This window comes from Cervus canadensis, chromosome 1, assembly GCF_019320065.1.
Source record: "Cervus canadensis isolate Bull #8, Minnesota chromosome 1, ASM1932006v1, whole genome shotgun sequence".
Taxonomy (NCBI): Eukaryota; Metazoa; Chordata; class Mammalia; order Artiodactyla; family Cervidae; genus Cervus; species Cervus canadensis.
In genome coordinates, this window is record NC_057386.1 from 27,768,429 (window position 1) to 27,794,309 (window position 25,881).

The window sequence follows — 25,881 nt, forward strand, 5'->3', positions numbered from 1 at the left end:
GAATTGAACTGGGGTCTCCTGCATTGCAGGCAGATTCTTTACCAACTGAGCTATCAGGGAAGCCCTTTCTTAAATGTTAGTAACAGTTTTGCTGTGATCAAAATTGATTGATCATCACAGCAAAACTGGGTGTTGGGAACATTTAGTTTCTTTCTATCGTTGCCTCAAATGACAGTCATATCTTCTTTTCCTTGGTCCAAAACTGAAAATTACCTAAAACAAACAGATAAAGAATAGAAAGATAACAAAGGCCAGTGTTATGTTCTCTGTCATTTTCTCTAAGCTCGTCAGCATGTGCCATTCTTCTGTATGTCATATAGGAGCCTCCACTGTCTCTGGCAGCTCCTTAAGCACAGAACGGAATGTAGGCCTCACACTAGGACACCCCACCAGGCAGCGGTAGGCACGCGTCTTCTACGATGAGATTGGGGCCTGGAGGGGCTGTAGGGCTTGCCCACGGCCACAGCTCCAGTAAGAAAACTGGGGGATTCCAGCCCATCTCTAATTCCCAAGGTTGAGCCCTCAAGCATGAAGTCAAGGCCAAATTGGATTGTAAAACTGCTTCTTCGGTGTATGTCAGCCCCACAGATTAAAACCCTAATTTATTTAGGTCTTTAGGAACAAGCTGCTTCCAGTCTGTAGCATTTCTGGGGGATAACATGCCCCCTAAACAGGTGCTTTGGGCCTCTCTGCCCTGTCTGGGTTTCCTGGTGGACCAGAAGCTAATCCACTTTTACCTCTTCTCCAGGCTTGAGCTGTTAGCACTGATCTCCTTCCGGGCCTGATTCCTGTCTTCACCATAATCTTTTATAAGACCAGCCTGGCCATGACTTCCACCGCCTTTCTCTGGCGGTAGCTAGTCTCCAAATGTGGGTGTTAGAACTGCTCATGCCATTGCCTGCCTTTTGATGGTGTTATAGTTGCTAAGTCATGTCTGACTCTTCATGACACCATGGACTGGAGCCCGCCAGGCTCCTTTGTCCATGGGGTTCTCCAGGCAAGGATACTGGAGTGGGTTGCCATTCCCTTCTCCAGAGGATCTTCCTTCATTGGCAAGGGGATCCATTCCCCCCTCAGCCAGTGGGGAAGCCCTGCTTTGCATGTAATACCTCATTTAATCCTTACACTGACATCGAAATGACACTGACACAGAATGATCTCTGTTCATATCCAAGGCAAACCATTCAATATTACGGTAATCCAAGTCTATGCCCCGACCAGTAACGCTGAAGAAGCTGAAGTTGAATGGTTCTATGAAGACCTACAAGACCTTCTAGAACTAACACCCCCAAAAGATATCCTTTTCATTATAGAGAACTGGAATGCAAAAGTAGGAAGGCAAGAGATACTTAGAGTAACAGGCAAATTTTATCCTTGGGATACAGAATGAAGCAGGGCAAAGGCTAATAGAGTTCTGCCAAGAGAACGCATTGGTCATAGCAAACATCCCCAGATGGTCAACACCAAAATCAGATTGATTATATTCTTTGCAGCCAAAGATGGAGAAGCTGTATACAGTCAGCAAAAACAAGACCGGGAGCTGACTGTGGCTCAGATCATGAACTCCTTATTGCCAAATTCAGACTTAAATTGAAGAAAGTGGGGAAAACCACTAGACCATTCAGGTATGACCTAAATCAAATCCCTTAAGACTATACACTAGAAGTGAGAAATAGTTTTAAGGGACTAGATCTGATAGACAGAGTGCCTGAGGAACTACGGACACTGTACAGGAGACAGGAATCAAGACCATCCCCAAGAAAAAGAAATGCAAAAAAGCAAAATGGCTGTCTGAGGAGGCCTTACAAATAGCTGTGAAAAGAAGAGACATGAAAAGAAAAGGAGAAAAGGAAAGATATATCCATTTGAATGCAGAGTTCCAAAGAATAGCAAGGAGAGATAAGAAAGCCTTCCTCAGCGATCAATGCAAAGAAATAGAGGAAAACAGGCGGCGGGCGGTTTACGCCGCTTCTGGCAGCAGCTCCGCTGCCTGAAAGACTCCCGCGGCCGCTGTCGACTCCGACGCCGCCCCTTCCTCCTCCGTCCCCCCCGCCGCCGCCGCTTTCACCTTTTCGGGCCCCTCCGCCACCTCTCCACGACCTAGGCCCTCTGTTCCTGAGAGGAAGCCTTACTCGGGCCCCTTCGCGGGCCCGGCGCGCAGCCATGGCTGACGGCGGGGGCGGCGGGGGCACCGGCGTGGTGGGTGGTGGCGGCTCGGGACCGGCCTCGGCGGGGGCGGCGGCTGGCACCGGGGTGCCGGCGGGAGCGGCGGCCCGATCAACCCGGCCTCACTGCCCCCGGGCGACCCGCAGCTCATCGCGCTCATCCTGGAGCAACTCAAGAGCCGGGGTCTCTTTGACAGCTTCCGCCGGGACTGCCTGGCCGACGTGGACACCAAGCCAGCTTATCAAAACCTGAGGCAAAAAGTGGATAATTTTGTGTCAACACATATGGACAAGCAGGAATGGAATCCCACGATGAACAAAAACCAATTGCGAAATGGTCTGAGGCAGAGTGTGGTTCAGTCAGGGATGTTGGAAGCTGGAGTGGACAGAATTATTTCCCAGGTGGTGGATCCCAAACTGAACCACATCTTCAGACCACAGATAGAACGAGCAATTCATGAGTTCCTGGCAGCCCAGAAAAAAGAAGCCGTGCCAGCACCACCTCCAGAGCCTGAAAGCCAGGACCCTGCTGCTCCATCCCAGGACACTTCCTAAAAATATGCCTGACATGTTTTGGAAGCTCCATTGAATTAACGGTGAAGACCTGGATTCAGTTACACAAGAGCACAACTTCAGAATGAAGACAGGCCGAAGTCCTCACTGACTTCAGAATTCAATGTCGACTGTGGGGCGGTGTCCAGAGGGAATAAGGAGCAAGTGGGGCTACAGAAAAGTTGGCCATGTGGGCCCCCACATTGTGCTGCCGTCCAGCTAGCCTGTCCGAGGGTGACACCCCATAGACACTACAGACATACTAAGAAACACTACATCACTCTGGGGTTTGTCCTGAAGCGAACCTTTGTACTTGAACTTAGAGACTGTGTATGGATTTTGGAGTTTGTGCTTGAGGATAATCAGAAGCTACAGTGAAGGAACATAACCAGTCCTAAAGATGCAGTTTCAAAGAATTGACAGTAAAAGTTAGCCAGGGTTGGTAGGGTTTTAACAATGCTTATTTGATACTATCAGTTTCTGAGAGTTGCAAATCAGAGTTTACAAGCCAATACCATCAAACAGCTGTAAGGTCACTGTGACCCCCTTGTAGGTGACTCTTTAGCTTCCACTTCCTTTCCCCTGCAAGAGGTGTCAAGAGCAGGACCCTGGAATGTCTGAGGAGATGCAGACTTAAGTGCAAGGAGAAACATTGGCAGGCTCTCCATCTAGGGCTGCTTCCTGTCGTGCAAGGGCTAGTGAGTTGGGTGTGTTTATTTTATTCTCATGTTTGTGTTTAGAAAGTGAATAAAGGGACTTGAGTTTTGTAATTAAATCATTTGATACTCTGAAAAAAAAAAAAAAAAAGAAATAGAGGAAAACAACAGAATGGGAAAGACTAGAGATCTCTTCAAGAAACTTAGAGATACCAAGGGAACATTTCATGCAAAGATGGGTTCAATAAAGGACAGAAATGGTATGGACCTAACAGAAGCAGAAGATATTAAGAAGAGGTGGCAAGAATATACAGAAGAACTGTACAAAAAAGATCTTCATGACCCAGATAACCACGATGGTGTGATCACTCACCTAGAGCCAGACATCCTGGAATGTGAAGTCAAGTGGGCCTTAGAAAGCATCACTACGAACAAAGCTAGTGGAGGGGATGGAATTCCAGTTGAGCTATTTCAAATCCTGAAAGATGATGCTGTGAAAGTGCTGCACTCAATATGCCAGCAAATTTGGAAAACTCAGCAGTGGCCACAGGACTGGAAAAGGTCAGTTTTCATTCCAATCCCAAAGAAAGGCAATGCCAAAGAATGCTCAAACTACCGCACAATTGCCCTCATCTCACACGCTAGCAAAGTAATGCTCAAAATTCTCCAAGCCAGGCTTCAGCAATATGTGAACAGTGAACTTCCAGATGTTCAAGCTGGTTTTAGAAAAGGCAGAGGAACCAGATATCAAATTGCCAACATCTGCTGGCTCATTGAAAAAGCAAGAGAGTTCCAGAAAAACATCTATTTCTGCTTTATTGACTATGCCAAAGCCTTTGACTGTGTGGATCACAATAAACTGTGGAAAGTTCTGAAAGAGATGGGAATATCAGACCACCTGACCTGCCTCTTGAGAAACCTGTACACAGGTCAGGAAGGAATAGTTAGAACTGGACATGGAACAACAGACTGGTTCCAAATAGGAAAAGGAGTACATCAAGGCTGTATATTGTTACCCTGCTTATTTAACTTATATGCAGAGTACATCATGAGAAACGCTGGGGTGAATGAAGCACAAGCTGGAATCAAGATGGCCAGGAGAAATATCAATAACCTCAGATATGCAGATGATACCACCCTTATGGCAGAAAGTGAAGAAGAACCAAAGAGCCTCTTGATGAAAGTGAAAGAGGAGAGTGAAAAAGTTGGCTTAAAGCTCAACATTCAGAAAACTAAGATCATGGCATCCAGTCCCATCACTTCATTGCAAATAGATGGGGAAACAGTGGAAACAGAGGCTGACTTTATTTTGGGGGGCTCCAAAATCACTGCAGATGGTGATTGCAGCCATGAAATTAAAAGACGTTTACTCCTTGGAAGGAAAGTTATGACCAACCTAGACAGCATATTAAAAAGCAGAGACATTACTTTGTCAAGAAAAATCTGTCTAGTCAAGGCTATGGTTTTTCCAGTGGTCATGTATGGATGTAAGAGTTGGACTATAAAGAAAGCTGAGCACTGAAGAATTGATGCTTTTGAACTGTGGTGTTGGAGAAGACTCTTGAGAGTCCCTTGGACTACAAGGAGATCCAACCAGTCCATCCTAAAGGAAATCAGTACTGGGTGTTCATTGGAAGGACTGATGTTGAAGCTAAAACTCCAATACTTTGGCCACCTGATGTGAAGAACTGACTCATTGGAAAAGACCCTGATGCTGGGAAAGATTGAGGGCAGAAGAGGATAACAGAAGATGAGATGGTTGGATGGCCTCACGGACTCAATGGACTGGGTTTGGGTAGATCCCGGGAGTTGGTGATGGACAGGGAGGCCTGGCATGCTGTGGTTCATGGGGTTGCAGCGAGTCGGACACAACTGAGTGACTGAACTGAACAGTTGTCTCCCTTTTACAGATGAGGAGACTGAAGCATAAAGGGTTAAGTAATGCACCTGTGTTCACAGACCTTGTGACTAGCTGGGCTGGGGTCCAAACCCAGGAGTCTGACCCCAGACTCCCCAGTCTTCTCTGCTCAGCTGTGGTATCTCTAGACTCCAGGGGTTGGCATGTGATTGAGGCTTGAAGAGATCCCAAATATATGCTCAGGCCCAATGACATTTTTTTCACTAAGGAGTTTTACCTGCAGAGATTTCCAGTTAGAATTCTTTATTTTTTAAAAAAATTATTATTTATTTACTGTATTATTTGTATTTCCTTGGCTGTGGTTGGGTCTTTGTTGTTATTTATTTACTTTATTATTTGTATTTACTCGGCTGTGGTTGGGTCTTGGTTGCAGGCCTTAGGATCTTCCTTGTGTTATCAGGGATCTGTCGTTCCAGTTCACGGACTCTGTAGTTGTGGCACATGGGCTTAGTTGTTCCTCGACATGTGGGATTGTAGTTCCCGGACCAGGGATTGAACCCACACCCTCTGTATTGGACGGGCAGCATCTTAACCACTAGACAGCCAGGGAAGTCCCCTGGTTAGCATTCTGAAACACTTAAGTTACTTGAAAAGTGAAGTGAAACTGAAGTGAAAGTGTTAGTCACTTGGTCATGTCCGACTGTAGCCTACCAGGCAAACATATATTAAGCATTTGTGTTTTCACTTTGATGTTAAGAAGATAGCTATAAACATATACAAGATCATTCTAACTAAACAACCATCCACAGAAGCCTCCATCTAATTTCATATTCATAAATATTTAAAATTCATTCACAACAACAACGGAAGCCTCAACACCAGGCTCCACCATATATTTTTCTCTTTAAAAGGGGTCCATCCACTATCTAGATTTGACCACCTCTCTTCCTGTTGTTCTAGAAATGAGATGACCAGCTCTTTCAGAATATACAGCAACTGCCTCCCTCTGAGCAGCGCCAGGCTTAGGAGATTTACGGTAAAGGCATGTTTCCTAGGAGGTCAGTACTGAAAGCCAGACTCAACGGGCAGTTTCTAGGAGAGAGAAGCTCTCCACACCGTTGCAGCAGTGTACCTTTTCTTTGGGAGATGTTCGTATTGGAAAAGGCTCAACTGGGATACTCATCAGCATCTCCGGTCCTTCTGGGGTTTGGCGGCAGACAAGGATAAAATGAGCTGGTCCTCTCGGGGCCATGGAAAACCTGGAGTCCAGGCTCAAGAATGCCCCGTACTTTTGCTGTGAGAAGGGGAATGATTCTGTCCCTGTGTGCCAGAAGTGTGAGACGTGCGTCCTGGCCTGGAAGATCTTCTCCACGAGAGAGTGGTTCTGGAGGGTGGGTGCTGGGTTCCAGAGGAGGTTCCTGGTGAGTGTCCTGCAGCAACTGGACAGCTTGCACTTGTTACACTACTTCCTAACCCTCCTGCAGACCACGCAGGGCAAGGACCTGGTCTATCACAGGGCCCGGGTCGACCTGAGCAGGAAGGAGCGCAAGAGGATCCGGTCCTCGTGGAATCAGACGCTGGGCGAGACGGTGGAGCAGAAGATGCGGGAGGCTCTGCACTGGCTCCAGAACAGCAGCCAGCGGACGAAGGCCAACTACACGCTCCTGCTGCTGCAGATGTGTGACCCCGGCTTGCTGCTCACCGCCACTGACGTCGTCAGAGCCCTGTTTCTGAGAGAGTGGGGTGACGCCTCAGGTAAGCGAGGCCACAGGTAGAGAGATCCGGGGTCCCTGGAGACCAGGAGCCTGTGAAGGGATGGGGGGTGTGGATGAGCTCAGGTTGACGGGGCATTTCCAGATGGCAGGGGGTGGTGGGCTAGTTGCTCAGTCATGTCTGACTCTTGGCGACCTCATGGACTGTAGCCTGCCAGGATCCTCTGTCCATGGGACTCTCCAGGCAAGGATTCTGAAGTGGGTTGCCATTTCCTTCTCCACGGGAACTTCCCAGGGTCGAACTCGGCTCTCGCCTGCATTGCAGGCAGATTCTTTACCGACTGAGCCACCATCCTGGTGCCTGGTCCTGTTGACCGAAGCAGAAGCTCCTGAAATGTGACTTCCTTCTAGAAAATGATGAAATGACACATGCAGAAGGAACTTTCAGCTGTCAAGCATGGCACAGGGACTTCTTCATCCCTGAAGGCCAGAAATGGCTGGTCCTGCTGTCTCTGCTCATTAGTGCCGGGCCGATTCCCGCCTTAATGCATTCAGGATTGAAGTGGGTTTGGGAGGGGTTAAGGTTACTGCTGACTTGTTTTGCCCTTCATTTTGCACTGCACGGAAACCAGGCCAAGAGGTCCAAACCTAGGACTTTTCTCCATTCAGTCAAAGTCAAAGTGTTAGTCACTCAGTCGTGTCCTACTCTTTGCGACCCCATGGACTGTAGCCCACCAGGCTCCTCTGTCCATGGGATGCTCCAGGCAAGAATACTGAAGTGGGTTGTCATTCCCTTATCCAGGGGATCTTCTTGACCGAGGGATTGAACCTGGGTCTCCTGCATTGCAGGCAGATTCTTTACCGCCTGAGTCACCAGGGAAGCCCTATCTCCATTCATTCCACCGTATTCCTTGCTTGGACATGAAATCTAACCTGGATGTGGAGTTTATCCAAAGCTGGATCAGATGTTGTTGTTTAGTCTCTAAGTTGTATTTGACTCTTTGCGACCCCGTGGACTGCAGCATGCCAGGCTCCTCTGTCCTCCATTGTCTCCCAGAGTTGGCTCAAATTAATGTCCCTTGAGCTGATGGTGCTATCTAACCATCTCATCCTCTGCCACTCCCTCCCGCCCTTGCCTTCAGTTTTTCCCAGGATCAGGGTCTTTTCTAGTGGGTCTGATCTTCACATCAGGTGGCCAAAATATTGGAGCTTCAGCTTCAAGGAGCATCAGTCCTTCCAATGAATATTCAGGGTTGACTTCCTCTAGGATTGATGGTTTGATCCCCTTGCTGTCCAAGGAACTTCTCAAGAGTCTTCTGGAGGCATGAAAGGACTGAATAAGGCTGGGATAGGAGTTCTCCATTATTGTTGTATCAGAATCACTGGGAAGGCTTATTAACACCCAGGTGGCTGTGGTCCTCCCCCAGAGCTCCTGACCCAGCAGGTGTAATGTGGGTTATGAGTCTGCATTGCTAACATGTTGCTAGGAGATGCTGATATTGGTCTGTATGTCTCATTTTGGGAGCCAGTGGTCCATTCTGTTGGTGAGAAGGTCTTGGCCAGTTGGACTAGGGCAGCAAAAGCAGCCAGAAAGGAGGCAAGGGACTGGGGTTGCAGGGGGGTGTCTAGAAAGGGAAGCAGAGGTTTAGCGGCATGGGAGAAGCTTGGAAGGGGGCATCAGATGGAGAGATTCAGAGGTCGAGCTCTTTTGAGAGTGGGGGATTCCTGCTGTCCACGAGGCTTGGAGTGTGGTCCTGTTTGTAGACTCATAAGATTTCAAGAAACTTTACAGCTCCCTAGGGCACTATTAGGGGCTTCCCAGGTGGCTCAGTAAAAATTCCTGGGTTGGGAATTTAACAACCTATTCCAGTATTCTTGCCTGGAGAATCCCATGAACAGATGCGGGCTATAGTCCCTGGGGTCACAAAGAGTCGGATGTGGCTGAAGAGGCTGAGCACGCACGCAGAGGGCTATTAGAAACCTGATAAAGGCACTTGCTTTCTTTGGTGTGTCCAGGAAGTAAAAGAATAATCAGATGGAATGAAGAAGTGGTGGAGAAAGTCAAAGAATCCCGTCAGTTAGGTTAGAGATTGACCAGTCCAGCGCCTTTATTTTGTAGGTAATGATGTTGAAGTTCAGCGAATCTGAGTGACTTGGTTGTGGTCATCCAGTCGGGGGATGAAAACCAGGCCTCCCATCCTATGCATCTCCCATGGGCAAGGCTGCCGGGGTCCAGCCTCGGCAGGATCCAGGGGGTACCCTCAGGATGAACGGCGTCGGCGAGAGAGAGAGAAGACACGTGAAACTAGCCTTGATAGGGCCAAGTCTGTGTTTTACTTTTTGACAACCGGTTTTATACCCTTTCACAGAACGTTTTCAAGGTACAAGATGCTTACTCATGATTACACAGGATTAGCATTACATCATTTTGTTTTTTAGGAAAAGCAGGATTTTTTTTGCCTTCTAATTCTATAGTAATTCTTAGCATATGATCTTCTGGCCTTGGGGCTATTAACATTTTATGCAGGTCAGGTGAATGTCAACCTATTTTCCGTTTTTATGGTGATCTTAACTGAAAGGTAACAGTCTCATAGGGAAATAGTACAGAGTAGAATTATATTCTTGTTAATACAAAAATTAATCTTTCTGCAAAAGTTGTCAGTTGCATTTATCTAAGAAGTTTACCCCATACTGACTCTGTGACTTTGGTGAGGCAGCTTCTGCCTAGCACTCCTGACTGAAAATTAACAACCATCTCATTGTTACCACACTAGGGCTAAGTTCTTATTTCTCTAGATCTTTAACTATATTAACAATGGTTTCTATAACACAACCTTAGCACATTAAAAGCAAAAACACAGCAAGCAAAACACAGCAAGCAAAAACACAGCAAGCAAATCACAGCAAGCAAATCTCAACCCAATAGCCACCTATAGAATAATTTTTCTTATGTTTTCTAATAGGACTCCTTTACCCCTTAAAAAGGCTCTATATCCGTTAGGGCTTTTATATAATCAGGTTCTTTATGCTATTTTATGATTAGGATATTATAAGCAATCATGCATATTAGTACCAAGGGCATAAATGCATTTGGCTAACAAACTACCAGCAAAGGAGTTTAAATTAAAACACTCCTTTCACCCTGAATAATCTCATAAAATACCACCACCTGGGAAACTTATTGATTAAAGTTCTAAATTGATTCTTATTTGGGAAGAGATCAGGGAAGGCCTTTCTGCCTATGTCACAGAAATTAGGGAGTAGTCCATTGAGGCAGGCATCAGAAAGACAGATATCATCTTTAAGGTGAGTGCCGGGGGCAGCTTTTCGAAATCCCTGAAAACCTGATCTGCCTTGCCTGTCAGGCTTTCTCCTCGTGACCTTGTCATGGGTGGGATCTCTTGAGCTGGCCTTTTCAAAACCCCTGAAAACCTGATCCGCCTTGCCCGTCAGGTTTTCTCCCTTATGGCTTTGTCATGGGTAGGGTCTCGTGTGTTGGCTCCTGGCACAAGGCTGCCCTCCAGACAGGGAAGCAGGCTCTGTCCACACATGTGCCCTGTTCTGTGGCCCTCCCACACCGTAGGAATCAGCTCCTTATATTTACAGGCCTCCCTTTGCTAGGGGAGCTTCTCTCTTAAAAATGAAATTTTCTAATTTGACTCAAGGGCATTTATTCATATCACTGAAGAAAATTAAGTAAGTGCTTCAAAAAAGCAATCCCTCTTTCAACTCCTGCCTCTTTCTCTCTCTCTTTCCCTCCTTCCCTCTCTCTCAGTCTCTACCCTCGCGTATATAGAGAACTGATGAGGTTTGCAGTGCAGGCAGGGTGGCAAAGGCTAACAGAGGCTTTCTGTGACTTTTGTGTAGAAACTCAGTTCAGTTGCTCAGTCATGTCCGACTCTTTGTGACCCCATGAATCGCAGCACGCCAGGCCTCCCTGTCTATCACCAACTCCCAGAGTTTACTCAAACTCAAGTTCAATGAGTCAGTGATGCTATCCAGCCATCTCATCCTCTGTCATCCCTTTCTCCTCCTGCCCCCAATTCCTCCCAGCATCAGGATCTTTTCCAATGAGTCAACTCTTCGCATGAGGTGGTCAAAGTATTGGAGTTTCAGCTTCAGCATCAGTCCTTCCAATGAACACCCAGGACTGATCTCCTTTAGGATGGACTGGTTGGATCTCCTTGCAGTCCAAGGGACTCTCAAGAGTCTTCTCTAATACCACAGTTCAAAAGCATCAATTTTTCGGCACTCAGCTTTCTTCACAGTCCAACTCTCACATCCATACATGACCACTGGAAAAACCATAGCCTTTGACCAGACGGACCTTTGTTGGCAAAGTAATGTCTCTGCTTTTTAATATGCTATCTAGGTTGGTCATAACTTTCCTTCCAAGGAGTAAGCGTCTTTTAATTTCATGGCTGCAATCACCATCTGCAGTGATTTTGGAGCCCCCCAAAAAAGTCAGCCACTGTTTCCCCATCTATTTCCCATGAAGTGATGGGACCAGATGCCATGATCTTAGTTTTCTGAATGTTGTGCTTTAGGCCAACTTTTTCACTCTCCTCTTTCACTTTCATCAAGAGGCTTTTTAGTTTCTCTTCACTGTCTGCCATAAGGGTGGTGTCATCTGCATATCCGAGGTTATTGATATTTCTCCCACTCGGAGGCCCCTAAATAAAAACAAACATGACTGGCCTGGTCTGTTTTGTGTAGATTTAAAAGAAACCAGTAGACCTAAAGCCACTTTTCTTCAGCACTTCCTCTCCATGAACCTGCTTCAAGGGTCACTTGTCTTGGTCTTTTGTTTTTCAGGGATTGACCCAGACTTTACCAACATGTTTTTCATCCCTAAAGAAGGCCACACACACTCGTGTGACACCTCACAAGCCTGCTGGGCAGCCGGAACCAGGCACACAGCCTTCCCGTTGTCCAAAGCTACAGGAAAAGCAAGCTTGCGTGCCTTTGTGCGGGGGGGAACAGCCACTGCTGGTAAGCCCACTGGTGGCAGCAAAGCTCAAGGGGAGGGGTCCCCATGGACCTGGAGGGGCTGGCGGGTGGTGGCATCTGAGGAGGACAAATGTGGGCAACTCACACTCATTTGTTGTCTACGAAGTGGGCTGGGCACTCTGGTGTTTATTCCCTCATTCCCCCATGTCTGGTAAGTGGGCTTCTCCAATGGCTCAGCTGGTAAAGAATCCAGCTGCAATGCAGGAGACACAGGTGATGCAGGTTTGATCCCTGAGTCAGGAAGACCCCCCGGAGGAGGAAAATGGCAACCCACTCCAGTCTTCTTGCCAGGAGAATCCCATGGACAGAGGAGCCTGGTGGGCTAATCCATGGGTTCACAGAGAATTGGACACAAGTGAGTGACTGAATGTGCATATGCTCACTGGTAAGGTGAGAAACAAGGATGAAAATCAGTCAGTGTGACCCTAAGTTTCCCTCTGCCCCAGGTTGTATCCCTTGGTCTAGCCCCCCGACCTCTGGTACAGGGAGGGGGAGGGGCATCTCCAGAATCCAACCCAGCAGGAGCTATTTTTGCAGCACTGGAGTCAGTCTTTTTATTTATTTGTTTGGCTCTGCGAGGTCTTAGTTGTGGCATGTGGGATCTTTAGTTGTGGCATGAGGGACCTAGTTCCCTAACCAGAGATTGAACCCAGGCTCCTGGACTGGGAGTGTAATCTTTACCACTGGGACACCAGGGCTGTCCCTGGATTCAGTCTTGAGGTGAAAACAAGAGCAGTGGGGAATTGGGCTCTGACCTTAAGGCTGTCCTCAGTTGGTTTTTGAATCAAGACACATACATGGAATAAATACAGGAAACACAAAGCATAGGTTCTAAAACGCTTTTTATACAGAAAATTTGAAGTTTCAAAAAATAGGTTTGTTTTTGTTGTTGTTCAGTTACTAAGTCATGTCTGACTCTTTGTGTCCTCATGGACTGCAGCACGCCAGGCTCCCCTCTCCTCCCCTGTCACCTGGAGCTTGCTCAAACTCATGTCCATCGAGTTGATGATGCCATCCAACCATCTCATCCTCTGTTGCCCCCTTCTCCTCCTGCCTTCCATCTTTCCTGGCATCAGGGTCTGTTCTAAGGAGGTAGAACAGTGTTATCGTCACCCGTGTAACTGTCTTCCAGGCTCAATAATCATCACCATCTTGTCCATCTCATTTCATCCACCCCTCTCCTTTCAAATTGTCTGAGACCTTTTTTTGTTGGGATCCTTTAAAGGGAACTCTGGACACCATGCCTTTTCACCAGCAGGGCAGTTTTCATGCTGCAGATGTCACCTTGAGCTGGGAATGCTGAAAACTGCTTGTGTGCTTGGTTAGGGGAAATTGTATTTTCACTTTGGCGGAAGAAATGACCAAAGCTCAGTGGCCTCAGGGTAGACTCTGACAAGCTCTGTTTTGGTGGGGGAGCTTTTGGCAAGGACTTGTTCTGGGCCTGGTGGTGGTGGTAGTTTAGTTGCCAAGTCGTGTCTGACTTTTTTGCAACCCCTCATAGAGTTGGACACTATTGAGTGACTAAGCACACACACACATGAATTGTAGCCCACCAGACTCCTCTGTCTGGATTTGGATTTCCCAGGCAAGAATACTGGAGTGGGTTGACATTTTCTTCTCCAGGGGATCTTCCTGGCCAAGGGACTGAACATGGATCTCCTGCATTGCAGGCAGATTCTTTACTGGCTGAGCCACCAGGGAAGCCCAAAAGTGCTCGGAGAAAGCACTTGTCCGTGGGTGGGCTTGGACTCATCCCAAAGATGCCTTAGCTGTGCCCCCTTTCCCTGTTTCCCTCTAGAAGTACAGTGGAAGAGTTCACTCCAGTGTATTTCTGAGATGAACAGGCTATTTTCTGAAAAAACCAGTGTGTCCAAATCAGGCTGGGCCCCGGCCACTGATGTGCTGCTGGATCTGGACACCGTCAGAGAACTGTCCTCTGGGGTCAGCAGGTACCGCGACTTCATCCGCCAGCTGCCCATCCACCTCTCCAAGTATATTCTAAGTATGCGGGGCTTGTTGGGGGGGTTTCTCAAGCACCCCCTCTCCCTCACTGTGGCCCAGGTTGGAGGTTCCCAGGCCCACCTCTTGTTTTTCCAGGTTTCCTGGATAGGAGCACCTTGAACAGGTGTAGCTTTGTGAGCCAGCACTGGGCGGCGCTGGCACAGCAGGTCAAGACCGACCTGTCCATGCACTCCTTCATCCAGCGCCAGATCGCCTTCCTGCAGGTACGGCCTGTCTGGGAGGGACAGGTCAGACCAGCCTCCTTTCTGCCAAGCCTTCCCGTCTGTGGTGGCTCCCGAGCTGGCCTCCAGCTCCACGTGGGCTGCTTCCTCATTGCCTTCATGTCCAGACTCTCGGTCACCACTGACTCTCTAGTGGGAAGCACCCTGTCTAGAAACCCCGCAGGCAGAGAGAGGCAGAGCCTTCCCCACGCCCCATGGAGCTGGGAGCTTTCCCCAGGAAGCCTTACCAGAGCTTGTGCCATAAGAGAGCCTCACGTACACAGATGTTTACAAGGCCACAAAGTGTATTTTTAGGTAATGCTGCACTATTCCCTGGATAGTAACCACCTTTGGCATTTACAGTTCTGTCTCTTGCCTGAAGCCTGACCCTAAATCAGGGGTTCCTGGTAGTTTGGTTTTTTCCCCAGCAGAGGGAGGGGACAGGAGACAGACGAGGAGGCCTTGAGGCAGGCCACATGCTGGAGGCTGGAGACCACCCACCGTTCTTTTTTTTAAAATTAATCAATTTATTTTATTGGGAGGCTAATTACTTTACAATATTGTAGCGGTTTTCCCCATACATTGACATGAATCAGCCATGCCACCCACCATTCTTGCTGGTCCTCCCTGGACGTTTGATGTCATTATCCTCCTCGAACCAGTCTGCCCACACCAGTGGCCCAACTCTCCAGGCCCATGCCTTCCCAGGCCAGAGCTTATCCGTCTTTCAGATCCTGCCAAGCACTAGATTTTAGTTTTTTCTTGGAGTGTAAGAACAAAGAATAACTGTTTTCTGTTATTTCCCCCAGGGGTCCTACACCAGGGGAATAGACCCTAATTATGCCAACAAGGTTATTATCCCAGTTCCGAAAATGACGGATGACGGGAAGCGCCTACGTGTGAAAAATCAGAAGTGGAAACTGAGAACAAAGGTGGGTTCTGATGGCATCTGGGGTAAGTGACTGTAGGGCGTCCTTTCTTACTGGCCACTGAAGGCCGAAGTCCAAGCTTGGACCTCACGTAAGGATGTCAGACATCAGAGGGTACAGGATAGAGCATATTATGGATGTGGGGCATGGAGGATATGGGATAGAGCATATGGATGTGGGGTATGGGAGGTGACGTACCCTAAGAGAGAGGCCAGAGTCCTGTGCTATGTGTCTGTAGGCAAGTGATTTCCTCTCCTTAAGCCTTGTATTCCTCATCTGTTAAGTGAGGACTCATTTGGGTGTCTTCTTGAAGTTCTTCCTGACTGCGGCTCCCACGCCAGGTCCTATGTCCATGAAGCAAGCATCTAGTGGGCAGCTCAGAGCCAGGAGCAAAGTCAGGATCACTGGGTGTCCCCACCGGCCTGTCCCTGCGTTTCATGGCTGCAGAGGTCTGTGGCTGGGGATGGGGAAGGACGTGGGGTCAGGGCCTCTCTGAGGCTACCCTCTCTGAGGCTCAGCTGTCTCATCTGTGAAATGATGAGAATACTTGCGGGGGGGGGGGGGCGGCAGGTGACATGCTGTGTGACGCAGCTGTGAGGAGGTGAGGGTTGCTGATGTGTGAAGACCTCGACATACCAGGCACAGAGCGTGCAGCAATGACTTCACTTGTGCCTCGAGTTCCCACAAGTATGCTCTGTACTTTCACATGTACACAACATGAACATGAATCCCCCGGGTTCCATGAAATGGTCAGTCAAGGGGCACCAGTGACTTTATTTTGCATGCATCGTGGTCCTGAGCTCAGTTTAAAAAAGTTGTGTTATCAGCAGCACCGGATGTTCACAGAATCAGAGGTGGAAGAGGAATCAGGACCCTCAACTCAGTATTTTTGCACTCAGGGGTTCCTTTTCTCACTGGTCGGCCCCCTCCCCATCACCACGTAGTGGTTGCCATGGCCTGAAGAGGAGGAGGCCATGGACCCCTGCACCCTTTCCAGGGGGGAATCCCAGGGTGCGTGTCTGGGGCCCTGGGTCAGGTTGCCCCTGTCCTTTGACTGTGGGTGTTCCCTTGTTAGAATGACTACAACCTGTGGACTGCGTACCAGAACCAGGAGACTCAGCAGGTGCAGATGGAGGAGAGGAATGTCTTCTGTGGCTCATACAACATCCGCATCCTCTCTGACATGTAGGTACTAGGCTCAGAATCTAGGGCCCAGGGCCCCTGGACTACCCACGCAAGCATCTGAGGATTCCCATGACCCTCGCTCACTGGAAAAGCAATCCTTCTTTACCTGAAACTCCAGCCCCAAACCCATCTGGAGACTTGGTGCTTGATTTTTGCACCATTCTCAGTAGAGGGTGGGCTTTCCTGGTGGCTAAATGGTAAAAGAATCTGCCTGTCAATGCAGGGGACTGGTTTCGGTTCCTGGGTGGAAAAGACCCCCTGGGGGAGAAACTGGCAACCCACTCCAGCATCCATGCCTGGGAAATCCCATGGACAGAGGAGCCTGGCAGGCTACAGTCCATGGGGTTGCAAAAGAGTTGGACATGACTTAGTAACTAAACAACAACAAACAGTAGCGGGTGGAGGACACTCTGCCCTTACAAATTTTGGGTACACTGACCAGCAACCTTTTGCACAATTCACATGCATGAAATATTTTAAAACTATCTTTACTGTTTAATTCTTATTTTAGAAGTAATATATCCTCATTGGAAAAAATTTCCACTAAATGCCAGAAAATGTATAGAGAAAAAGCAATCCCTTCTATAATCTCGTCATGTAGAGATAACTACCATTAATTTTGATGTCTATCATAGAATTTTTTCTTGGCATGTATAAATACGTATTTTAAATAGAAATGGGGCTATTCTATACATATTTTGATAACCCACTCTAGCAAAGTACTGTGTCTTTTCATGTTAAATATTAAAATGGTATTTAAGGTAACTATGTAGTGTGACATCATTTGAATATGCCAGAAGAAGATCCTTTCATAATGTCAACTTCCTGACATATTTTAGATCTAGAACTTCACTTTTTATTAAAAAAGTTTTGTGAAGGACATCTTTTATTCTGTTTTTGGTTGTGAACCTTACTAACAAACTGCATCTTGACCAGTCAAATAGGGGGAGGACAGAACAGATGGGAAAATGCAAAGATGAGTGTTTATGAATAGTATGGTGATATGTGCTCTTTAGCAGAGAAAATGACAGGTTGAACTCTAGATATCGCAAATGGAATGAGGGCAAAATTGTCAGGAATTGCTCCTCTATTTAGAGTGACTATCCATCCCTGTTTATCCAAACAACCCTGCTTTATTGTGTGGTCCTCGAGTAATTAATAATAGTGTCCCCTTTCATGATAAAAAAATATCAGTTTGGACAATAAATTTTTTGGTCATCCTGCTCATATTTTATCTATTTGCTAATAATCTTGTGATTGGAAAATTAATTCAACTCACCCTATTTTGTTGGATTTCATACTGATTGAGGACAGGGTCCATCCATATCTTACTCATCTTTGTGTTTCCCATGAGCACCTATTAGCACAAGACTTTGCCCCTAATGTAGTATGCTCATGGGATATTGGTTAAGGAAAACAACAATGACAGTAGTGGGATATGCAGTCAGTATAGGGCTTCTCAACTGTGTTCCTCTGACGTTTTCTGTGAAAAAAGGTTTCCATGGTCAAATAAAGCAGAAAATGCTGCATACTCTGTTCTCTGTCCTGGGGATTTATTATACATTAGCAGAAATTGTTAAAATAATTGTGCCTTTTGTGTTTAGGTTTTAAATCTGCTTGAAATGCATTTTTATTACAGTGTGAGGTAGGGATCCATCAGGGCTTATTAACATTAGGCCTTGCCTTCTGCTACATCCCTTGCTGGATGGATTTTCCATGATGGCATTGCTATAGGCAAAAGGCACTGTACTAAGTAGTTCCATGGTTCTCTTCTCTCATGGTGCATCTTTTTCCTGGCAACTCAGGTGGGACCGAAATAGAATCATCCACTATTCTGGAGGTGATTTGTTAGCCGTGTCATCCAATAGAAAGATCCAGCTTCTGGACATCATACGTATAAAGGAGATACCCATCAGGTTTCGAGGCCATGCTGGGAGTGTCCGGGCCCTCTTCTTGTGTGAAGAAGAGAACTTTCTCCTGAGTGGGAGTTATGACCTGAGTATCAGGTAAGTGGTCCAAGAAAGTTGTGGTCCTCAACTTGCCCAGGCCTAAACACAGCTTGTGGAAAAAGCACGTGTGCTTTTACGTTTTTCTGTATTTATGCAAAAGTTATCCTAAATGATGCTGACTTCTAGAATAACCCACATTTTTTTTGGCAAGATAAAAACCAAAAATTTGTATATTGTTTAAACTTTGAGTGAGATAGATTTATAGCAATTATTAGATCTATTTTCTAGCTGAAGTTTGCGAATCAGAAAGTATTTTCTTTAGTATTCTTAGATGAAAGCATAATTTATATTTCTTTTTATGGATTCCTTCAGGGGAAAGTAGTTTTTCTGTGGGTGTTAAACCTGGTATGGAAGCCAAATAGTGATAAAAGTATATATATACACAAATATTTTTAAACAATATAATAAATACTCATGTGCTCGTTACTCAGGTTAAGAAGTAGGGCATTGCCATTCCCCAAATCTTATTATGTGCCTTTCTCTTATTTTTTCTTTCTTCCTCCCAATCAGTATAAATTTTATACTTAAATTTTTTTTATAGTTTTGCTACCTATTTAGGTATCTCCAGATATATTCACTACCTTTGTCCTTTCTTGAACTTAACATAAATGTAGTTGTGTTTTAAAAATTCATGTGTACTTGATTCAAGCACTAATTTTTTTTTTTTTGATTCAAGCACTAATTTTGAGATTCATCTTTATGATATAGATAGCAGTGATGAACTTATTTTCACTGAGATATAGTATTTTATTGGATGAATACATCATCATAACTCATTTGTTTACTCTTCGGTTGGTGGATATTTGCATTGTTGTTAGCTCTTTATTCTTTCAAAGATTACTGCTGTAGACATTCCTGTATGTATTTTCTGGTACCCGTGTGTATGAGTTAAAAAAAATTTTTTTTTAAAATTTTTTATTGAGGTATATTGACATACCTATTGACATACATATATTTTATTTTGGTATAGTGAGGTATATATTGACATACAATATATTAGGTGTACAGTATAATGACTTGATATATGCATATATTGCAAAATGATGACCCCAGTGAATTTAGTTATATCCATCACTGCATATAGTGACATTTTTTTTTCTTGTGATGAGAACTTTCAAGATCTACTTTCAGCAACTTTCAAAAATACAACACAGTGTTGTTGGCTTGCTTTTCTATTCTTGCATCAAAACTACCTTTTTAAAAAAGACAATTTTTATAGAGCAGTTTCAGAATCACAGCAAAATTGACAGGAAGACACAAAGTTTTCCAATATACCCTCTGCACCCGCACATGAATATATTCACTTGTCCTCAAGATTCCCCATCAGAGTGGTACATGTGTCACAACTGATGACCCTGCTTTGACACATCATAATCTGTGCTTTCCTGATGGCTCAGTGGGTAAAGAATCCTCCTGCAGTGCAGGAGATACAGGAGATGCGAGTTTGGTCCCTGGCTTGGAAAGATCCCCTGGAGGAGGAAATGACAACCCACTCCAGTATTCTTGCCTGGAGAATCCCTTGGTCAGAGGAGCCTGGTGGGCTACAGTCCATGGGGTCACAAAGAGTTAGGACACAACTGAGTGACTGAGTATGCATGCAATTACCTAAAGTCTACAGTTTACCTTAGGGTTCACACTTGGTGGTGTACTTTGTATGCATTTGGACAAATATATAATGACATGTATCTATCATTATAGTATCATACAAAGTATTTTCACTGCCCTAAAATCCTCTGTCCTCTGCTTATTCATGCTTCTCCCAATCCCAAACAGCCATTAATCTTTTTACTGGCTCTGTAGTTTTGCCTTTTCCAGAATGTTATATAGTTGAAATCATACAGTGTGTAGCTTTTTCAGATCTTCTTTCACTTAGTCATATTCATTTAAGGCTCCTCCATGTCTTTTCATGTCTGGATAGCTCATTTTTTTCTTACACTGAATAATATTCCACTCTCCGGATGGACCACAATTTATTTATTCCTTCATCTACTGAAGGACATCTTGGTTGCTTCTACATTTTGTCTGTTATGAGTAAGTGGCTATAAGCATCCATTTACAAGTTTTAAAAAATATTTGTTTATTTATTTGGCTATAATGGGTCTTAGTTGCAGCATGTGGGATCTAGTTCCCTGACTAGGGATTGAACCCAATCCCCCTGTATTGGGAGCATGGAGTCTTAGCCACTGGACCACTAGGGAAGTCCCCATTCCTATTTTTCTAAAAGCGTTTATCAAATACCTTTCCTGCATAAATTATGAAAACAACCTGAGCATATGGTCAACCATGCTGCTAGGAGGTAGAAATTCAAAACATGCTTTTTTTTCAGACCACTGGGACCTTGTTAAACTCAACTATGTATGCATAGCAGGCTCTGATGAACAGATAAAGGCCATGGGACCTTTAGGAACATTAGAAGGAAAAATCTGACAACGCCTCCCTGCCCAAATCAAAAGAAACATTTACTTATTGTTTATTATGTGCCAAGTCTCTTAATATATGGGATAAGTACCATTATTATCCCCAATTTACAAATGAGGAAACTGAGATAGCAGGTGATTCAGTAACTTATTTGAGATCACACAGCCAGTGAGTGATGGATATGGGAGTGGACCTCAGGCAGCCTGGCTCCAGAGCCCAGTCTCTTGACATTATACTTTGTCCTGTCACAAAGTCAGTATGAATGATGGTTGAGAGACCTCAGGCAGGTTTGTATATTAAAAAACAGTGTGACTCATACATGTTTCCCATATATCTCTTAGATATGCTTTGTGTGTGTGTGTGTGTTTAGTTGCTAGGTCATGTCTGACTCTTTGTGACCCCATGGACTGTAGCCCACCAGGTTCCTCTGTCCTTGGGATTCTCCAGGCAAGAATACTGGAGTGGGTTGCCATCCTCCTCCAGGGGATCTTCTCAACCCAGGGATGGAACCCAGGTCTCCTGCATGGCAAGTGGATTCTTTACCACAGAGTCACCTGGGAAGCCCTAGATATGCTTTAGAAATGCACATGAAATAGTCTGAATCCAAGTGGCACATGTCAATTGTTCTGTTGTTCTTGTTTGAAGATCAGCTCTACCACTGAATCAGTGTCATGGATTCTGAGCCTGGTGATTGTTCTAGGGACCCTTCCATCTGATGAAACGTGTTAGTCACTCAGTTGTGTCTGACTCTTTTCAATCCCATGGACTGCAGCCTGCCAGGCTCCTCTGTCCATGGAATTAAGCCATTCCCTTCTCCAGGGGATCTTCCTGACCCAGGGATCAAACCTGGGTCTCCCACATTGCAGGCAGATTCTTTACTATTTGAGCCACCAGGGAAGCCCAACTTGTGACAACCAAACATGTCTTCAGACATTGTCACATGTCCCCTGGGAGTGGATGTCACCCCTAGTTGACAATTTCTGCATTACTGTATTTAATATTTCATAAACCTGTGAGATAATTATTATGATCATTTCCATTGTATCAAGGAGGAAATGAAGTTTTCACCAAAGTTCAGTAGCTTTCTTAAAGTTACACATAATAGGTGCTGCAACTGGGATTCAAATCCAGGCCTTGGACTTGAGCTTAATCATGAAACTCTGATGCCTTCCAACTACCTATCAACCTAAAGGAACTCTATACTGTTGAACCCTTGGGCCCTCAGAAAGTCTCAAAAACATCTCTTTTTTGTGGTCTGATTCCTGCAGATACTGGGATCTGAAGAGTGGGGCTTGTATACGTATCTTCAATGGCCACCAGGGGACCATCACCTGCATGGATGTGTATAAGAACAAGCTCGCCTCTGGAGCAAAAGATTGCCAGGTAAAAGGTGAGAAAGAAATGCCTCAGACTCTCTAAGATGTTTCCTTAAGCCCATGGGTTGCCAGAAGACTTGTTTGCTCATTTCTAAAGGCAGTTGCTTATCCCTTCATCCATCTGTTTATGGATCCATCGATTCATTCAGTCAATGACTATTGGTTGAATGCTAGGAGCTGTGATAAGTGTAAGGAAAGCAGCATATGCCATGGCCCTTTCCACATGGCTTTCTATTTCCTCAAGAGCCTCGTGGTCTCCTAATGGAGACAGATATATAAATATATCACGGAGGGAAGAGTAAATATGTGAATGACAACAGTCGCTGTTGAGTACTGACTTTGGGACTGCGATGGGTGCTTTACATTATCTTATTTCAGTCTCATAAATGTTCTATGGGGTGGATGCAGATAAGGGATCCAAGACTCAGAGAGAAAAACAATTAGCCCTGAGTCAAAACTACTAAGTGGTTGGGTGGGGATTTGAACCTAGGGCTGTCTGGTTCTAAAACATGTACTCCAGCGAGTTTGTGGAAGTCTAAGTCACCATAGAAATAAGAGTAAAAGGGAAAGCACTGCAGGCAGGGTACTGTTTGAGTGTGGTCCTGAGGATGAGTAGTTCTACATGCAGAGGGAGCATGTAGGGCATTTCAAGCAGAAGGAACAGCTCAGGCAAATCACAGAACATGAAAGAAAATGAAGAATTGAGGGACTTTCCCTCTGCTCAGTTGGCTGAGCTGTTGTGTGTGGTGTTGGTGATCAGGCAGGTATGTTTGTTTGGGGCCAGATTATAAAGGGCCTTCTGTGTTGAAAATTGAACTTTATTCTGTAAGATGTATGAGGCTGTAAATGCATTCTAAGCTGAGAAGAGATATGATGAAATGTGTATTTGAGAAAGACTGCTCTAGTGATATTGTGGAAGAAAGATTTGGAGAGATGGCAACTCTGTGGGGACAGGGGACAAGTTAAAATACTACTCAGTCTAGAGAACCTCTGGATGTCTTCAGAATATCTGAGAATAGGCAAGTGTGAAGTTATCGGATGGATCTGAGTTTACAGGAGATGGTACATACAGAGGGTGGGGTGGGTGGGATTTCCAGAATGAGAGCAGGCAGGACTTCAGCACCAACAGGAGATGAAAAGCAAGAAAGAAGGGTGAAGGGTGAGGTCAGACTTTATAACTCAGGCCATTGGGTACACAGAAGGACCACTGATGGAAATGGGACCTTGGACGAAGAGCAGGGTAGGGGAGGGATGGAGGAGAAGATGATGGCTTGTATTTTGGACACATTGAGTGTGGCAGGCAGAAGAACAGCCAGACAAAGATGGTCCCATCCTAATCCCGGAAGCCAGTGACTGTGTCACCTTGCATGGCAAGAATGACTTTGAAGATGTACTGAAGTCAGGGATCTTAAAATGGGGGTTGGGTTATTGGTGTGGGCCCATGGGTCATCCCTTGGATCCATAAAAACAGACATTTTCTTATGTGTGACCAAAAGGAGACGTGACTGTGGATGAATGGTCAGAGAGATGGAACATTGCTGGCCTTGAAGATGGAGAAAGGGGGTCATGAGCCAAGGTGTGTGTGTGGGACCCTAGAAGGTGGAGAAAGCAAGGACATGGATTCCTTCCCCCACCCGCCTGAGACTCCCTAAAGGAGCAGAGCCCTGCTGACACCTTGATTTTAGCCTTGTGAGGTTGTGCAGTGAGATAATCCGTTTGTCATTTTCAGGCTCTAAACTGATAGTAATCTGTTACAACAGCAATGGGAAGCTAATGCATTGAGTGCGGAGTTCCCGCAGACGCCCAGGTGAGGGCAAAAAATCAATGTAGAAAAGCTTACTCACATAGTTTTGGTTAATGGTTAGAAACATGGTCTCTGGACCCAGACTCCCTGGGTTCAAATCCCAGTTCAATCTGCTCACCACCCCTGTGATCTTGAGCAGGTTACTGAACCTCTCTGGGTCTCAGTTTCCCCATCTGTACAGGAAGGAGTAATAATAGCTTTGTCTTGTAAAGATGAGTTAATGCATGGCAAGCATTTTGATTGGTGCCTGGCTCATGGCTAGCGTCGGGTGGGTGTGCAATGTGGTTAGTATTTGGTCCTGTGATACTCATTCCATTGCCTAAGGAAGAAAGTTCTTTGGGGGGGGCTTTAATGTTCTCATCACTGAATTTGTGATGCCCACTGAATTTGTGATTCTCAGTCTCTTCCTTCAAGCTAAGTTCTCCCACCACCCGTGGACTCTCATATCCACCCAACATTTACGATAAGAGAGGTGGGGGCTCCAGCACCATCTGTGTAGAAGCAGCAGTAGATCCACCCTCAGCTGTGACAATCTCTTAGAAGTAAAATCCAAAGATCAGATTCAGAAATACTTTAAAATGTAAATGGAGATAGACAGCTTTCTCTTCTTTGGGGGTGGGTAGGAGGTGAGGGTCAGGAGACAGCATCTGGGAGGAATCATGCCCTGAATACCTGCCATGATTTTCCTGAAATCTACTCTAGCGTCTTTCAGGCTTGAGGAGGAGGCTTACTGGAGATGAGTTGTCCACCTCTTAGACGAGGAGGCTAAGTTCCAGGGTCAGAGCCAAGGTCTATGCATTGCTGGATCTCCCAAGGGCTATGAGAGGGGAGCCTGGGTTGCAGGTACATGGACTATGGGTGAGAGCGTGGGGGTGCTGGACCAGGTGAAGCCTTCTGGAGTCTGACATGATGGGCTCGGCTGGTCTCAGCTTCTGCGATGGGGTATGGAGCCTCTTTGGCACCTTCTCCATGCACCCTCTTTTCTCTCTCCCCTTCCCTTTCAGAGTGGGATATAGATACAGGGAAGTGCCTAAAGACCTTCAAACACAAAGACCCCATCCTGGCCACCAGGATCAATGACACGTACATCGTGAGCAGCTGTGAGAAAGGCATGGTCAAAGTCTGGCACATGGCCATGGCCCAGCTGGTAAAGGCGAGGAGTGGGGACGTGGGGGAGGGGACTAGGGGGAAGGGCTAGGGGTGGGGACTGGGGAGCAGAGTGCTGTGGGTAAGAGACCGGAGGACACTGACAGTCCACCTCCAGGTAGCTCCCCAGACCACCCTAGGGTGGTTGAGAGGCAGTCACCAAAAGAGGGTGGTCCCGAGAAGGGGAAGGGGAAGACCCACTAAGAAGGGGCCATTCTGAGTTGGTTGAAGGTCAAGGCCCACGTGAGCCATGTAGTCATGGGTGGAGGTGGTGGAGGCTGCGTTCTGACTCCGCAAGACACATGGACTCAGCAGGGTCTTTTCACAACAGCACAGGTAAAGTACCTTTTTTTCTTCTGGAACATTTGACTCTGATTCTGACACGGGGTCTGGGAATGAGCAAACCACAGTGATCTCCTCTTGCCTCTCTTCTGAGAAGAGAATGTTGGCTGTCTAGAAAGTGATCGAATGTTTACACGCAAGAAGTGTTCTTGCCGGATGGGCGGCCCCCATCCCCGGTGGGTGGTGCTGAGATATCTTTTGTGCCAAGAACACAGGATCACAGTGAGAAGCGGCTGCCTGGCTGGTGGGCTTTTTCACCAGTGATGTTACCGTGGTCTAAGCAGCAGTTACTGGATATCAAGCTGCCTCTGGTCCTGGCGGGAGCTGACACATGAGCCTTGCCCTTCTGGCAGCGGAGGAAGGAAGACTGTGTCCCTCTCAGGCACTCCAGGAAGGCGGGGCCTGCCTGGTCACAGACCCACTGGGTACCAGGCCTCCCCCGATCTCCTTCCTCCTTAACTGGGGAGGGAGCTCTGGAGAGCAGGTTGCCTGAACCT

The 25,881-nt window shown here is 46.2% G+C and overlaps 1 protein-coding gene and 1 pseudogene across 2 annotated transcripts in view; both read left to right on the forward strand.

Moving 5' to 3' along the window:
* Positions 1–2,001: 2,001 nt before the first annotated feature.
* Positions 2,002–3,492, forward strand: LOC122445414 (annotated as a pseudogene). Its single transcript, XR_006270529.1, has one exon. The product of XR_006270529.1 is annotated as a biorientation of chromosomes in cell division protein 1-like (transcript).
* Positions 3,493–6,481: 2,989 nt separating this feature from the next.
* CDRT1 (CMT1A duplicated region transcript 1) overlaps positions 6,482–25,881 on the forward strand; it is a 30,825-nt gene continuing 11,425 nt past the window's right edge. The window contains exons 1-9 of the mRNA XM_043474727.1: positions 6,482–6,986; positions 11,759–11,935; positions 13,752–13,955; positions 14,051–14,178; positions 14,985–15,107; positions 16,180–16,289; positions 18,095–18,295; positions 21,985–22,106; positions 24,901–25,049. Coding sequence (XP_043330662.1) covers positions 6,482–6,986; positions 11,759–11,935; positions 13,752–13,955; positions 14,051–14,178; positions 14,985–15,107; positions 16,180–16,289; positions 18,095–18,295; positions 21,985–22,106; positions 24,901–25,049 — 1,719 coding nt within the window. The remainder of the gene's footprint in view (positions 6,987–11,758; positions 11,936–13,751; positions 13,956–14,050; positions 14,179–14,984; positions 15,108–16,179; positions 16,290–18,094; positions 18,296–21,984; positions 22,107–24,900; positions 25,050–25,881) is intronic.